Raw genomic sequence first — 16,089 nt, 5'->3', positions numbered from 1 at the left:
TTCATATATCGGCCTGATATATTGGCTAACCTTTATGAGTAAGATCAGCCCCCAAACAGCCAACATAAATTCTTCTACTATATCAGCTATATATTGACCAATGGTTGATCTTGATAGAAGTGCATATATTGGCTAACCCATATGTCGGCTGACCTTGTTGGTCAATGGACGATCTTGATAAAAGTGCATATATCGGCTAACCGATATGTCGGCTGACCTTCTTGTTCAATGGCTGATCTTGAAAAAAGTTATATATCGGCCCGATATATCGGCTAACCTCTGTAAGAACGATTAGCATCAAACAGCTAACATAAATTCTTCTATCATATCTGCTATATATTGGTCAATGGTCGATCTTAATAAGAGTGCATATATCGGCTCACCAACATGTCAGCTCACCTTTATAAGAACGATCAACACCCAAATAGCTAAAATAAGTTTTCTATTATATCGGCTATATGTTGGCCAATTACCGATCTTGAAATAAGTTCAAATATCGGCCTGATATATCGGCTAACCTTTATGAGTAAGATCAGCACCCAAACAGCCAACATAAATTCTATTATATTGGCCGATGGCCGATCTCGAAAAAAGTCCATATATCGGCTAACCGATATATAGGCTAGCCTTTATGAGTAAGATCAGCACCCAAACAGCCAACAGAAATTCTAAATATCGGCTATATATTGGCCAATGGTGAATCTTGAATAAAGTCCATATATTGGCTAACCGATATGTCGGGTGACCTTTATAAGAACGATCAGCACCCAAATAGTTTACATAAATGTATCTATTATATCGGCTATATGTTGGCCAATGGCCGATCTTGAAAAAAGTTCATATATCTGCCCGATATATCTGCTAAACTTTAAGAGAAAGATCAGAATGCAAACAGCTAACATAAATTCTATTATATTGATTACATATCAGCCGATGGCCAATATCGAAAAAGTCTATATATTGGCCCGATATATCGGCTAACTGATATATCGGCAATTAATAAGAACAATGAGCAGCCAAAGAGCTAACATAAATTGTTCTATTTAATCGGCTATATGTTGGCAGATCTTCAAGTCCATGTAACAGCCCGATATAGCGGCTGACCTTTATAAGAAACTGGGCTTGAACATACCTTGGCATCGGAGCAAAAAGTAGCTCATGTTGTGACAGAAGGAGCCTCCAACGTAGCCGCAAGAGTCTGACAGGCCGCACGACAGGCAGCGGCGGTTGAACGAACCGAATGTTTCGGCGCTAAAAATACAACAAAACACTTTAGAAAAGATAAAAGTTCAAAACTTCCTAAGTGAGTGTCACCTGTATAGATGTCGCCGCTTTGGGCCGTCTTCCGTACTCAGAAAGTATCTAAAAACAGAAAACATAATACATATTAATGACTCCTTGTTGAAAATGTTTTCTCAAAAGCGGAGACTGACATGAGTTGGCTTTGCTCGTCGTACGCCAGAACCTCGGTGACGTCCCAATCTCCAGACGTGATGGACTGCAATGTGTCCGTGCTGGTGTTCGGCTGCCAATGCAAAAGTTGGCAAAATCAATATTCTACCTGGTTTTTACGCCAATTGCGGCGAATCCTACCTGCGAAATGGACATGGAAATGTGGAAGAACTTGCCGCGACCGCCTTGCGGGATGGCCCGGGTGAAAAACAGCTTCAGGCCATCTTTGGAGAACAGAGGCTTTTCGTTCTAAAAGACACCCAAATGTACACGTGATTATATGTCATTATATTATATTCAGTTGGTTATTAACTGGCTTTCTCACCTGTCTGTACAGCCATCCTTCACTTTCATCTTCATGTTTCTATACAGAACAAATAACAATGTTAGTTTGTTCTCCGCCATCCCTCCCACTTCAAATGGTTTGGACTTCTATAGCCGTCAGTGGCAAAATGTATCCTACTACCAATGAGTTTATCAATAGTAGATGTCCAATCCATTTGAAGTGGACCCTCCCACTTAGTACCGTCAGTGAAAGCCAATAAGTTAAAACACTGCAAGTTTTATTACTTAGCTTATTAGTGATTAATAAGCCTGGTGGGCGGTCATTTATTCATAAAAATGTATATTAAAAATACAATAATAGTTAATATTGTATTACCAAATGTTAATATTTTGGCCTTTATTAGCTAAACTGTTATGTCCACATATGAGGACATATGGAGCTGTAACTTTAACTTTGTAACATTACTATTATCATTATTATTATTATAATCATTATTATTTTCAATTCCCAAAATGTCACTTGCCCAATAAAGGGTTGAGTATACAGTATAATAAGAAAAAAAAATACTACATTATAAAATACATTCCTTATTTAATGAATAAATTAATAAACTTTAACTATGTTCAATAAGTATAAATGTCTTAAGTATGGTATTGTGGTGCCATGTGGAAAAATGGATTTTGGCATGTGCCATTTTTTTTTTTTTTTTTTGCCATGTGGCATTTCTTTTGGTATGTGGCAAAATGGATTTTGGCATGTGGAATTTTTTTTGCCATGTGGCTTTTTTTTTTTTTTTTTTGGTATGTGGCAAAATGGATTTTGGCATGTGGCATTATTTTTGGTATATGGCATTTTTTCTGTATGTGGCATTTTTTTTTGCCATGTGGCAAAATGGATTTTGCCATGTGGCATTTTTTTCGTATGTGGCAAAATGGATTATGGCATGTGGCATTTTTTCTGTCATGTGGCAAAATTGATTTTGGCATGTGGCTTTTTTTTTTTTTTTTTTTTTTGCCATGTGGCATTTCTTTTGGGTGGTGGCAAAATGGATTTTGGCATGTGGATTTTTTTTTTTTGGTATGTGGAAAAATGGATTTTGGCATGTGGCATTTTTTTTGCACTGTGGCAAAATTGATTTTGGCGTGTGGCATTTTTTTCTTCTTTTGGTATGTGGCAAAATGTATTTTGGCATGTGGAATTTTTTTTTCCATTTGGCATTTTTTTTGGTATGTGGAAAAATGTATTTTGGCATGTGGCATTTTTTTGGTATATGGCATTTTTTATGTATGTGGCAAAATGGATTTCGGCATGTGGCATTATTTTTTTGCCATGTGGCAAAATTGATTTTGGCATGTGGCTTTTTTTTTTTTGTTGCCATGTGGCATTTCTTTTGGTATGTGGCAAAATGGATTTTGGCATGTGGCATTTCTTTGGGTATATGGCATTTTTGCAGGCCATGCACGTCCATGCCATCGACGGCTATGCACGTCCAAATTTTCCATTCATTTTAAATGGCAGAAAAACGTGTGGCTGTGATCCTTGTGTGGAGGTCATAAATCACAGCCACACGTTTTTCTGCCATTTAAAATGAATGGAAAATTTGGACGTGCATAGCCGTCAATGGCATAGAGGTGCATGGCCTGCAAAAATGCTATATACCAAAAAAAAAGAAAAAAATGCCACATGCCAAATTACATTCTGCCACATGGCAAAAAAAAAAAAAAATGCCACACATACCAAATACCACTTTTCGTTCTCGCTGTCCAAAATCATGTGACTTGAACTATGTGATCGGAACAACTCTATGATAAATAGATATATTTCATTGGCCGAAATAAAACATTTCGCCAAATACAGTACGTGTGCAGTACACCCGGATAGAGAGCTAGGCTAACTTAGCTAAGCTAACCTTAGTGCAGACCCCGGTTGTGGCCTGACACAATGTCAGTATGGAGATGTTCTGGGCTCGGTTCAGCCAGTTGACAGCCAGTTTGGTGGTGGTGGCCCATTTCACCATGGTCACGTACAACTCGCTGTAAGACAGAATCAAATTTCATACTTGTAGTATTGACTCAAATCTATTTTTGGGGTCTCCTTACCTCAATCTGGGGTCATCAGGTCTCCTCATCTCAATAGTGTGAAGAGGCCCGTTCAGGTTAACCACGTACAAAGTGATCACTGGGTTCTCCTCACCCGCCTGAAAGCAAGCAACTGAATTTTAATCAAATACGACATGAATGAAGTCTTTGCATGCCATCGACGGCTCACCTTTGGATAGTGGTACTCCTTGCCCGTTGGGTAGGGCATCCCAGTAAACATGGGCAGCTCCATTTTGGGCACCAGGCTGTCGTTGATGGTGGCGTACGCCAACCTAGCGCCGTCTGGTGACCACCAGTGGGCGACGTGGGAACGAAAAATCTCCTCTGGAATTAAACGAAAAGAAATAACAGCCATTAAATTAAGAAGGCGGCCATTTAATAGCGCGGCCGCATGCCAACAGGCTTAACGCTTTTCTTGTCCGACAGCCAACTCCTGTTTAATGGGCTATAATTAGAAGCACATTGTCTGCGGTAGCTCCATTTGTGCCAACATCATTTATTTGCGCGTATAAAAATTGCCAATTCAAGTTACTGTATGTATTATTCTATTTTATTTTTGATCAATTTTACATTGATTTAGGATGTAAATTTAATGTCAACCACTATACTTGCACCGACAATGTCTAAATTAGACTAATAAAGAAGAATGAAAACAAGAATGGTTTAAGTCGTGTTTTTTTTTTTTTTTAATGCAGTCCGAGCAAAGTTGCAACCAATACAATTTTTTGGCTCCAAATAACGATTCCGTCAAAGGTACTAAAAAAAATGAGCATGCACAGCCAATTCACTGCCAATTGTCGGCTTAAATGAATTGGTCGTCTATCACTGTCAATGGCATGCAATGAGTTAAATACTATACCTGTAACCAGAGTTCATTTGTTTTTATTATTTTTCATTTCATTAATTTAGTTTTTATTAAAATATCGTTTCAGGGACGTCCCGATTGATCACGTGATCGGAAATCGTGCCAATCGCATCATATTTCAGAGGATTGGAATCAGAAAGGATTGGGTTTTTAATTTAAAAAATATATTTATACATTTTTTTTGCTTCATTTTCATACAGCGCTACATCTCCTCACCACCCCTCCTGCTAAGAAGTGCAGCCAAACCCGCCAGCTTGTTTAGTACTTGTACTTAAAGTTAACAATGATTGACAGGTTTGTTGCTTTGATCTTGCCAGAGAAGCTTTGTACCACTTCCATCAAAGGCACAAATCTTTCAATCATCGTTATACTAGCATAAGTGCGCTGTGGCAACCCAATGTGTAAGTGAGAGGCTGTTCTCAGCAGCTTGAGCGTCAAAGCATGAGTGGATTTGAGTGGACCCACTCAAGGAAGCATTCAATAAAGACAAGCATTTTTCTAGGTTATTCATGTTTAAAAATAATTCACATTATGAAGGCGCCACGGTGGGACAGTATCATGTTTGGAACTTTTGGGTTTTTTTTGGGATAAAAAACTTTTTTTCCAGTATCGGATCGGGTGACCCCGACTCTGGTGCAAAAATATGCGATCGGGACATCCCTAGTATATAAAAACAACTTCAATTTTGGGAGAAATTACAATGGCGCTTTGCTGTGGTAGATACAGATCATGTCACTTCCTGTTGATTTGTGGACATTTCGGGGACACGCTCGGTTGCATGGCTGTCAATGGCATTGACTTACTTGGGAGCCAGTTGAATGTCAATGGGCTGTAATGCTAAGTTTTTGGTCAAAAATAAAAAAAACACAGGTTTTTCTGCCATTGAAAATGACCGGGAAATTTGGACGTACATAGCCATCAATTGCATGGATGTGGATGGCTGTCAATGGCATTGATTTACTTGGGTTCCAGTTTAATGTCAATGGGCTGTCACGGTAAATGTTAAAAAATCACAAAGACCTGGGCTTTGCTGCCGTTGAAAATGAATGGGAAATTTGGACGTAAATGACTGTCAATGGCATCCTGTTAGAAATGAATGGACAAGTTTTGGGCAAATTTTGGGGGACTGTAGGTTTTTGCCAAATTCTGTATATAACTTTAATACCCCTTACGTCCTTGAATTTTTGATGTGTAAATGTTGTGATTTGGTCAAATATTGAGTCGAGTAACGTTTAGATACGGGCGAACAGAAAATTTTGGGGGGGGGGGGGGTCCTTCGAAAAATTCCCTGTATTGCGCAAAATTCTGGTCATTCCGATATTGGAACGGTGCCGATTGGTCAAACGGTTTGGGCTGTGCGCCGCACCGAATAAAACACCTTTTTTTAAAAAAATGGAATTTTATTAAATAAGCCTTTGCCTTTCAAAGCCCCGTCTAAAATTAAAAGATAAATACGATGATTAAAATAAAATAAAAAAATAAAATAACAACAGCTAATATATTTTTATTTTTTAATGACCAAAAATGGTCATTTGCCCTATAAAAGGTTAAAGGTCTTAAGTGAATAGACTGTCCCTTAAAGGGTTCAAATTAAAAAATGTCAGGAAAGCAAATACAATGACAAGAGATGGGACCCAAGATTGACCCTTGAGGGACTCCATTTTTCTTCATTCCACAGTTTTTTTTTTTTTTATCTACTTGTTTGTTTCCTGCAGTTCACATTCTCTGCGCTAATTCTGCATCTTTCCCATCATCAACTCAAGCCTCAAAACGACTTCCACTTGACTTCCGACAACAACGACTTCTAGCACAACATCTCCCTCTAATCCATTCTCCTGAAACGTTCTTGGCGGCGTGACCTCGTTGCGCTCATGGCGGCGTCGCCATTTTGCTGAAGGACGCTTCAGCGGCGGCGAGAGGCTCGACCCTGACGACCGCTAATGGTCTTTTCTCTCCGGCTGGCGACGCGTCCGGGCAAACATCGGATAATTGTCGTCCCGAATGCCGCTCGGCTCATTTGGACTAATTAGCTGCGCCGCTATTGTGCATTCAAATGAGGTAAAGTTGCTTTTTGTGTGCAGCAGAGGGCAGCGTTAGCGTATGTTGAACATTTGCTGGTTTTTCTTTTATATTTCCATATAATAAGGACCTTGAGTGGAGCAAAACTGGCAAAAAAAAACACAGCAGCTGGCTCCATTTGCCATCATATTTTCATTCATAGAAGACATTGAACAGAAAAGATACAGATACTACAGTGAAGGTAATCAGTGGCTGCCATTGACAGTTCTAGACGTCCAATTCATTTGAAGTGAGAGGGTCGCCAGCGAATGAACGAACATCAATTGGAGCTTATATATTGTTAATGAAAACATCATTTTTTCCTTTCAATCAATATTTGACATCCGCACTTTAACTTGATCATTATCACTATTATTACATCACTTTCTATGAATAGGTTTCTTTCTGATCTCGTCCGTGAATGACCTTGGCTATCTGTGTTTTGAAAATGAAAAGTGCGCCTCCCACGCGTGCTCACTTTGTTTGCGATTTAGCCAGATAACAAGCCATTTCAATAGAGCGCCGACGCGCCCCCCTCGTCCCCGGAAATCTCATTAGAGATGCTTTTGTGGGATTACGAGACGATACGGCAGCCTCGGCGGCGGGCACTCGCTATTGTGTTCTCATGTCAATTTATTCAAATCTAAATGCGCCCCCCCCCCCCCCCGCCCCTCTTCAAAGAGAGTAAATCTGGAGTTGACATCTTTACTTGGCAATGCTTATTGCGCCCGCAGGAACGCAAACAGCTGCCGGCAAAAGTGACTCTGGATCAAAGCCGAGGGGCTGTTTTTTTCTTTTTATCAGCGCTCGGCAGAATTTGAGGAACCGTCGTCATTTGCGATTAGCTCTCGCACGTACGACTCAAAAACTGAAAGTGCAACTAGCTAAAAACTCTGCAATGCAAAGAGCAAGTGAGAAGATATAGAGATTTTCAGGTCAAGTCTAACAGGCAGAAGAGGCTTAAAACCTCATTTCTTCTCGGCGGCGGACCGGACTCCCCGTTTGACCTTTGCCTTAAGCAAGAGTGAGTCATCAGTTTGGGCTGAGCACAACTACACAAACAGTGCATTGCTAGCATCGCTAAACATCTTTTTGTTAAAAAAGAAGGGATGAAGCGACACTCTTTCAATACCTTCTTTTCACACCGAAAAGCATTGGGAAAATGTTTTGGCTCAATATTTATAATATCAAACTCGTGGAGTACCCCAGGGATCTGTTCAAGAACCATTCACCAGTGGCGCCTCCAGAAATTTTTCATAGGGGTGGCCAGATGGGGCCAATTAAAATCTTGGGGTGGCCAAAACTAAATGCCATAATTTCAGGTTTTCATTATATTATTGCAGTAAAAAGGTCAGGGGAAAACTATCAGAAAGACTTAAGGACACGGCTACTGATATACTTTGGTGTATTGTGTAATATTTGTGATGTTACTAATGATTTAATGTGCATCGTCCATAACTGTCCAGTCAACATTTTGAGTTCCACAACAATTCTCTTTTTATTGTGTTATGTATATATTAGGTATAAGGTGTACATTTAACTAGGGCTGTCAAACGATTAAAAATTTTAATCGGGTTAATCACAGCTTGAAAATTAATTAATTGTAATTAATCGCAATTCATACCATCTCTAAAATAGGCCATATTTTTCTGTAAATTATTGTTGGAATGGAAAGATAAGACAAGACGGATATATACATTCAACATACTGTACATAAGTACTGTATTTGTTTATTATAACAATAAATCCACAAAATGGCATTAACATTATTAACATTCTTTCTCTGAAAGTGATCCACGGATAGAAAGACTTGTGATTCTTAAAGGATAAATGTGAGTTTGCTTTGTATATTGTGACTAAATATTGCCATCTAGTCTATTTGTTGAGCTTTCAGTAAATGATACTGTAGCGACTTAACTGTTCTGCCCAAATGCACGATGGGAAGTGGTGCAACCATGACTGTGTGTGGTGGCTGCAAATGCTATACCTGCTTTGCGTTGGGTACACTACAGGGTGTTAAGAAAAAGATCAACTCCTGTCATGCGTCCCCACGTCGCTCCCACAATATTTATAGTTACTGTTGGAGAGATGACAAAGCTTTTGCCAATTAAAAGCACGACACCAATGAATGCTTGTATCTACTCCACTCACCTGACACTGCCTCTTATCTCTGTATATAAGTAAAACGGCGCCATTGTAGGCTGTTTGTGGCAGTACGTCAGTGAGTCGTACCGCGAATGCGTTAATTGCGATAAATATTTTCACGTGATTAAAAAGAATTAATTACCGCCCGTTAACGCGATAAATTTGACAGCCCTAAATTTAACAAAAGAAAATAAATGCATTCATTTGGGATGAAATGCATAACTGATGCTACAACAATCTAACGATATACTGGCAAGCGGGGTGGCCAGTGGGGTGGGCAACCAGTTTATAGGGGTGGCCGTGGCCACCCCCAGCCACCCTCTGGTGTCGCCACTGCCATTCACGTTCAGGTGTTAAGCTTGTAACAGAGTATTGTAATCCAGCGAGGGAACTGAAGTTGTATGACCAACAGCTATTTGTTTAACTCGTTGCGCAGGTCTACTTTGAACAATAAGAGAAAAAGTTCAAAACAAGTTGAACCCTTTAGAACAGTGGTCCCCAACCTTTTCTGCATGATATGGGCCATTATTTCACGGACCGGCAACGAGGGCAGAAAACTAAAGTAAATATAAAATACCACGATGGGGCTAAAAACGGACAATACGTGCAGGGAAAATACAGTGGGGCAAGTAAGTATTTAGTCAACCACCAATTGTGCAAGTTCTCCTACTTGAAAAGATTAGAGAGGCCTGTAATTGTCAACATGGGTAAACCTCAACCATGAGAGACGGAATGTGGGAAAAAAAAACAAAAAAATCACATTGTTATATTTTTAAATAATTTATTTGCAAATCATGGTGGAAAATAAGTATTTGGTCAATCCCAAAAGTTCATCTCAATACTTTGTTATGTACCGTTTGTTGGAAATAACGGAGGCCAAACGTTTTCTGTAACTCTTCACAAGCTTTTCACACACTTTTGCTGGTATTTTGGCCCATTCCTCCATGCAGATCTCCTCTAGAGCAGTGATGTTTTGGGGCTGTCGTTGGGCAACACGGACTTTCAACTCCCTCCGCAGATTTTCTATGGGGTTGAGACCTGGAGACTGGCTAGGCCACTCCAAGATCTCGAAATGCTTCTTACGAAGCCACTCCTTTGTTGCCCCGGCAGTGTGTTTGGAATCACTGTCATGCTGAAAGACCCAGCCACGTCTCATCTTCAATGCCCTTACTGATGGAAGGAGATTTTCACTCAAAATCTCTCGATACATGTCCCCATTCATTCTTTCCTTCACACAGATCAGTCGTCCTGGTCCCTTTGCAGAAAAACAGCCCCAAAGCATGATGTTTCCACCCCCATGCTTCACAGTGGGTATGGTGCAATTCAGTATTCTTTTTCCTCCAAACAAGAGAACCTGTGTTTCTACCAAAAAGTTCTATTTTGGTTTCATCTGATCATAACACATTCTCCCAGTCCTCTTCTGGATCATCCAAATGCTCTCTAGCGGACCGCAGACGGGCCTGGACGTGTACTTTCTTCAGCAGGGGGACACGTCTGGCAGTGCAGGATTTGAGTCCCTGGCGGCGCATTGTGTTACTGATAGTAGCCTTTGTTACTGTGGTCCCAGCTCTCTGTAGGTCATTCACTAGGTCCCCCGTGTAGTTCTGGGATTTTTGCTCCCCGTTCTTGTTATCATTTTGACGCCACGGGGTGAGGAGAGTGTTGAAAGTCCGTGTTGCCCAACGACAGCCCCAAAACATCACTGCTCTAGAGGAGATCTGCATGGAGGAATGGGCCAAAATACCATCAACAGTGTGTGAAAAGCTTGTGAAGAGTTACAGAAAACGTTTGGCCTCCGTTATTGCCAACAAAGGGTACAAAATAAATTACTGAGATGAACTTTTGGTATTGACCAAATACTTATTTTCCACCATGATTTGCAAATAAATTCTTTAAAAATCAAACAATGTGATTTTCTGTTTTTTTTTCTTCCACATTCTGTCTCTCATGGTTGAGGTTTACCCATGTTGACAATTACAGGCCTCTCTAATCTTTTCAAGTGGGAGAACTTGCACAATTAGTGGTTGACTAAATACTTATTTGCCCCACTGTATCTCTTTCCCATGCTAAATCTGAATAAATACATTGAACACACACACAAGCCCCCCCCAAAAAGTCTGGCGCTACTCAGCGGTTTTTCACTTATCACAAATTTAAGAATCAATATTGAAACCCGAACATAATAAAATGTCCCCTCACCTTTATTCATCTTACATGAACGGACCTAAGATAGAGCCTTGGGGAACTCCGCAATGCTAACAAGAAGCTTATTAAAATGCAATTATTTGTGATTTTATTCACACCCTGGTTCCACATTGATCCAATTGAGCAGACTGAACAAACATTCGGCAGATGAATTCCCTCAAAGCTAAATCGCAACACTGCATTCACTCACACCTCTCGGTGTAAGGGAGATAAATGCGGCGGTGTGCGGCAGCTGTCGCGCGACCGCCGCACAGTTTGAGGCTTAAAGAGTCGACAATGAACCGCCGACGAACGCGCTGGCTTACTTGTAAATGTCACCGACGCGGTGACGCGATATTAAATCAAAAGCTGCCTAATCCAGCACCCAGGTAACCTTTGTGTGCCACCGTTCTATTACATTCAATTAAATTACGACGCAGTGAAATTTAGAGCCGATGTGTGCACATATTTTTTTCTTGATAACAGATTCGTTCAGATAATCTTTTTACTTTGACACACCAGTTAAAATTTTTGGTAAGTGTATTGCATGGAAGCAAAAAACCACTCACTCATAACCAAGTTTTGAATCCACATTTGATTTTGATGAAACCAATACACAAGCTAATTAAAAGAGTTTTGAGACAAGCATCAATATTTCTACTTCAGTACAGAGTTTGAGTACTTGTTCTGCCTCTGATTGTCACTACGCAAGAAGCGTGACGTGAGCAGCGCTGCTTAATTATTGCAAATCAAGCCATGTAGAACATTCATTCTTTTCCACAGGGGGAGGCAACATTGACAGATTCCGTTTTAATTTACCTTCACCGAGCAGGCGTGAGTACGTGTACAAAATATTAAAATCGAGCAGAAGACGCGAGGGAGCGCAACGTTGGAAATTGTCAAAGTGCGCCACGTTGACTTTCTCTGGTGGTACGCTAAAAAAACTCTAAAGACATTACCTTCATAGAGCCAGTCGCTGAGGCCGTTGAAGATGACGCCCTCCTTGCCTGAAGACACCAAGCGGATGGAACGGCTCTCCACCGTGGAGCGGTAGTAGATATTGTTCTCGAAAATAAAGATCTAAGAGAACCACAAGAGAGAAAAGGATGAAATTGTGCAGCGGTTGCAGCTCTTTTATCGTTTTCCAGTTTGAGTTACGGCACTGAACTAGGCCCAGAATGTGTGGAATCGAGTCCGAAAGGCTCTCCCTTATCTCAAATTGCGAGTAAATCCTTTCCCCCCATCGCTCCTTTCACTTTCGCTTCTGTCCCGTAAATAAAAGTTGAAATCCCTGCCTTGATCTCGGTGTCGGGCGGGTGAAAGGCGTCATGCTAATGCGCGTTGGGACCTGGAGGTGGATTCTCACCTGTGATAAGGTGACCGCCGAGCAGCCTGGGTCGGACGCCCCCGATGATAAAGCGTGTGTGCGGTCGACCTCGGCTTGCTCTCCTCTGCATGCTGATAAGCCAACATGCGGTTTTTCATCACTCTTCTCTTTGCTTTGTTGGATACTTTATACAAAATGGCCTTGGTGGAGGTCTGCGCTCATCTCAGTCTATTACACTGATAGAAATTGCGTTCGCATGATTATGATGATAGTAATGTTTTCCTTGCGTATTCACCAATTTGCAAATTTTCTATCATAATGTCTAGAGTTGTCCAATGACGACTTTATCAGCGATAAACGATATCGTCCAAATCCGAAAATCCAAATATCTGCAGTCGAGCACTTAACGTGTTATTGCCAATTGTATTGTGATGCAATACAATGCATCACCACTGGATGCTTTAATAATGATAAATGTAACAACTTCAGACTTTTTCGTATTAAATAAACATTCTTTGAAAAAAAAAAAAAAAAAAAACTTCAAGTGAAGATATAGAAAATAACTGTCCCATATAAAAAACAAATTGAAATGAGCCAAAATGTCTATAATTAATTCTTTATTGGCAAATTTATCGTATTTGATACAAGCATTTCTGGACCTTATTGCAATAAAAAAACAATGTTGAAAACCTCATTGTGTTCAAGCTCACTTTAGTTATATTTGTTTCAACATGAGAACGGCATGTAATGCTCAATGTATAATTTATGATACAAATTACAGAACATATACGAGTATGTTAATTAATTCATAAAAATATATGGCGGAAAACACAGCCTACAATGAAAAAGCAGTTTCTGCTCTTGCACTCCTCTTTAAAAAAAACTGCTGTATTTTAAGCCAAAACAACTGTTGTGTTTGATAGAACAATATGTCTATATGCTGCCATAGCAGATTCATGGCGCATTAAGCCCCCGAACTATTTTGAATTAGTCCGTTTTACCCTGGAAACCCCTGTTTACAGATGTCTCTCAACCGCTTTTGTTTCAACCCAGCCCTAAAACGAAGGTAATTAATTATATTTGTTATTAAAAATGTCTGTAATTTTTAGTTTAGAATCATTAATTGATGTCTAATATTTCATTAAAAAAAAACAAAAAAAAAAACGACTTTATTAAAACGACTTTAAAAAATTATTCACTCGCGTATTTTAAACTTTTAAACAAATGACGTCACAATGAAAAAAAATGGTGTTTTTAAAAAAGTCTCAGATATCTACCTCATAACTATCGCTTAATCGTATTTTTTTTTAGGGCTGTAAAAATTAGCGCGTTAAGGGGCGGTAATTAATTTTTTAAATTAATCACCTTAAAATATTTGAAGCAATTAACTCACATGCCCCGCTCAAACAGATTAAAATGACAGCAGTGTAATGTCCGCTTGTTACTTGTTTTTTGGTGTTTGGCGCCCTCTGCTGGTCCTTGGGCCCAAATGATTTTATGAATTCAGCACAATGAGTGAGCATGGTATAATTATTGACATCAACAATGGCGAGCTACTAGTTTATTTTTTGATTGAAGTTTTTACAAATTTTAATAAAACGAAAACAATAAGAGGGGGTTTAATATAAAATTTCTATAACTTGTACTAACATTTATCTTGAAGAACTACAAGTCTTTCTATCCATCTTTTTAAGAGAATCTTAATAATGTTAATGCCATCTTGTTGATTTATTGTCATAATAAACAAATACAGTACTTATGTACCGTATGTTGAATGTACATATCCGTCTTGTGTCTTATCTTTCCATTCCAACAATAATTTACAGAAAAATATGGCATATTTTAGATGGTTTGAATTGCGACTAATTACGATGAATTAATTTTTAAGCTGTGATTAACTCGATTAAAATTTTTAATCGTTTGACAGCCCTAATTTTTTTTTTACCGTCGCATTTCCTCCGATATGTTAGATGATAAATAATCAATCCAAACAAAGAAAAATTGAGGAAAAAAAAAACATTTAAAAGGGTAAATATATGAAAAAGAACATCTCGACCACTCCTTGATGTCTGCGATTTCTGCATCGCGACCCTTGTTATATTACCATGTTTCACCCATTAAATCCCCCAAAAATCCAGCTGTGGCCATTCACAGCTGTGTCTTGACACTCGGTGATACATGCTACATGGAGTTTTTGGCTCGAAACCAGGTAAGTACGCGATAATATCTCGTCAGAGTCATGGCGTCTGTAATTCTGCTCTCGCGTGCTCTCACCTCCAATTAGGGTTTTGCTGTTTAAAAAATATGTATTTTTTTAAAAAATGCCCTCTTGTTTAAATTTTTTCTTCTCCAGAAAATTGAGATTTTAAGCTTTCAAGTGATATATCACACCTGCATATCAGACAATTTTGAAATTTGGCCGAATGGGTTGAGTCAAGTCACCTGAGTGTTTTGCGCCATATATATTTTTTGCATGGCCTCGCTGATTCTGTTCATAACCTAAGGGGGTCGGTTTTGGTGGAATAAGCATTGCATATCTGCTTTTTGCAGATGATGTGGTGCTGTTGGCCTCATCAAGCTGTGATCTCCAACTCTCACTGGAGCGGTTTGCAGCCGAGTGTGATGTGGTTGGGATGAAGGTCAGCACCCCCAAATTCGAGAACATGGTCCTCAGTTGGAAAACGGTGGCGTGCCCCCTCCAGGTCGGGGATGAGATCCTGCCCCAGGTGGAGGAATTCAAGTATCTTGAGGTCTTGTTCACGAGTTAGTGCAGGAGAGAACGGGAGATCGACTGGCGGATCGGTGCAGCGTCTGCAGTGATGCGGACTTTGCACTGGTCTGTTGCGGTGAAGAAGGAGCTGAGCCAAGGCGAAACTCTCGATTTACCAGTCCTATCCATGTTCCTACCCACAACTATAGTCACGAGCTGTGGGTCGAAACCGAAAGTACAACAAGATCCCAGATACAAGAGGCGGAAATGTCTTTCCTCCGCAGGGTGTCCGGGCTATCCCTTTACAGATAGGGTGAGAAGCTTGGTCATCCGGGAGGGACTCAGGGTCAAGCTGTTACTCCTCCGCGTTGAGAGGAGCCACCTAAGGTTGCTCGGGCATCTGGTTCGGATGCCTCCTGGACGCCTCCCTGGGGAGGTGTTCCGGGCATGTCCCACCGGCGGGAGGCCCCAGAGACGATCCAAGACAAGCTGGAGAGACTATGTCTCTTGGCTGGCCTGGGAGTGCCTTGGAATTGGAGTTGGTTGAAGTAGCTGGGGAGAGGGAAGTCTAGGCTTCCCTGCTCAAGCTGCTGCCCCCACGACCTGACCCTGGATTAAGTGGTAGATAATGGATGGATATTTTCTTATATTGTGTTCAAGGACCACATAAAGCTTCCAAATTTACAAAATCAGATATTTTCCGCTTATCATTTCTGGAGTCAGAAATAATGACTACTTAACCCAGGGGTGCCCAAGTCCGGTCCTCGAGAGCCCCAATCCAGCTTGTTTTCCATGTCTCCCTCCTCCAACACACCTGAATCAGATGATCAGCTCATCAGCAAGCTCTGCAGGAGCATGATAATGATCCTGATTATTTGATTTAGGTGTGTTGAAGGAGGGGGACATGGAAAACAAGCTGGATAGGGGCTCTCAAGGGCTGGACTTGGGCACCCCTGACTTAAC

At 40.3% G+C, this 16,089-nt stretch overlaps 1 protein-coding gene across 1 annotated transcript in view; it reads right to left on the bottom strand.

The window, feature by feature from the left end:
• Window positions 1-16,089, bottom strand: part of LOC130908916 (dipeptidyl aminopeptidase-like protein 6) — a 174,604-nt gene that overhangs the window by 19,876 nt on the left and 138,639 nt on the right. The window contains exons 8-16 of the mRNA XM_057824854.1: window positions 12,049-12,169; window positions 4,007-4,161; window positions 3,838-3,935; window positions 3,648-3,771; window positions 1,778-1,816; window positions 1,594-1,701; window positions 1,434-1,525; window positions 1,315-1,362; window positions 1,133-1,251 (exon numbers count right to left, since the gene is read on the bottom strand). Of these exons, the coding sequence (XP_057680837.1) occupies window positions 1,133-1,251; window positions 1,315-1,362; window positions 1,434-1,525; window positions 1,594-1,701; window positions 1,778-1,816; window positions 3,648-3,771; window positions 3,838-3,935; window positions 4,007-4,161; window positions 12,049-12,169 (904 nt within the window). The remainder of the gene's footprint in view (window positions 1-1,132; window positions 1,252-1,314; window positions 1,363-1,433; window positions 1,526-1,593; window positions 1,702-1,777; window positions 1,817-3,647; window positions 3,772-3,837; window positions 3,936-4,006; window positions 4,162-12,048; window positions 12,170-16,089) is intronic.

This window comes from Corythoichthys intestinalis, chromosome 20 (assembly GCF_030265065.1).
Source record: "Corythoichthys intestinalis isolate RoL2023-P3 chromosome 20, ASM3026506v1, whole genome shotgun sequence".
In the NCBI taxonomy this organism is placed as follows: Eukaryota; Metazoa; Chordata; class Actinopteri; order Syngnathiformes; family Syngnathidae; genus Corythoichthys; species Corythoichthys intestinalis.
Note: the sequence above shows the minus strand (reverse complement) of the source record. Positions and strands in the feature narration are given on the sequence as shown.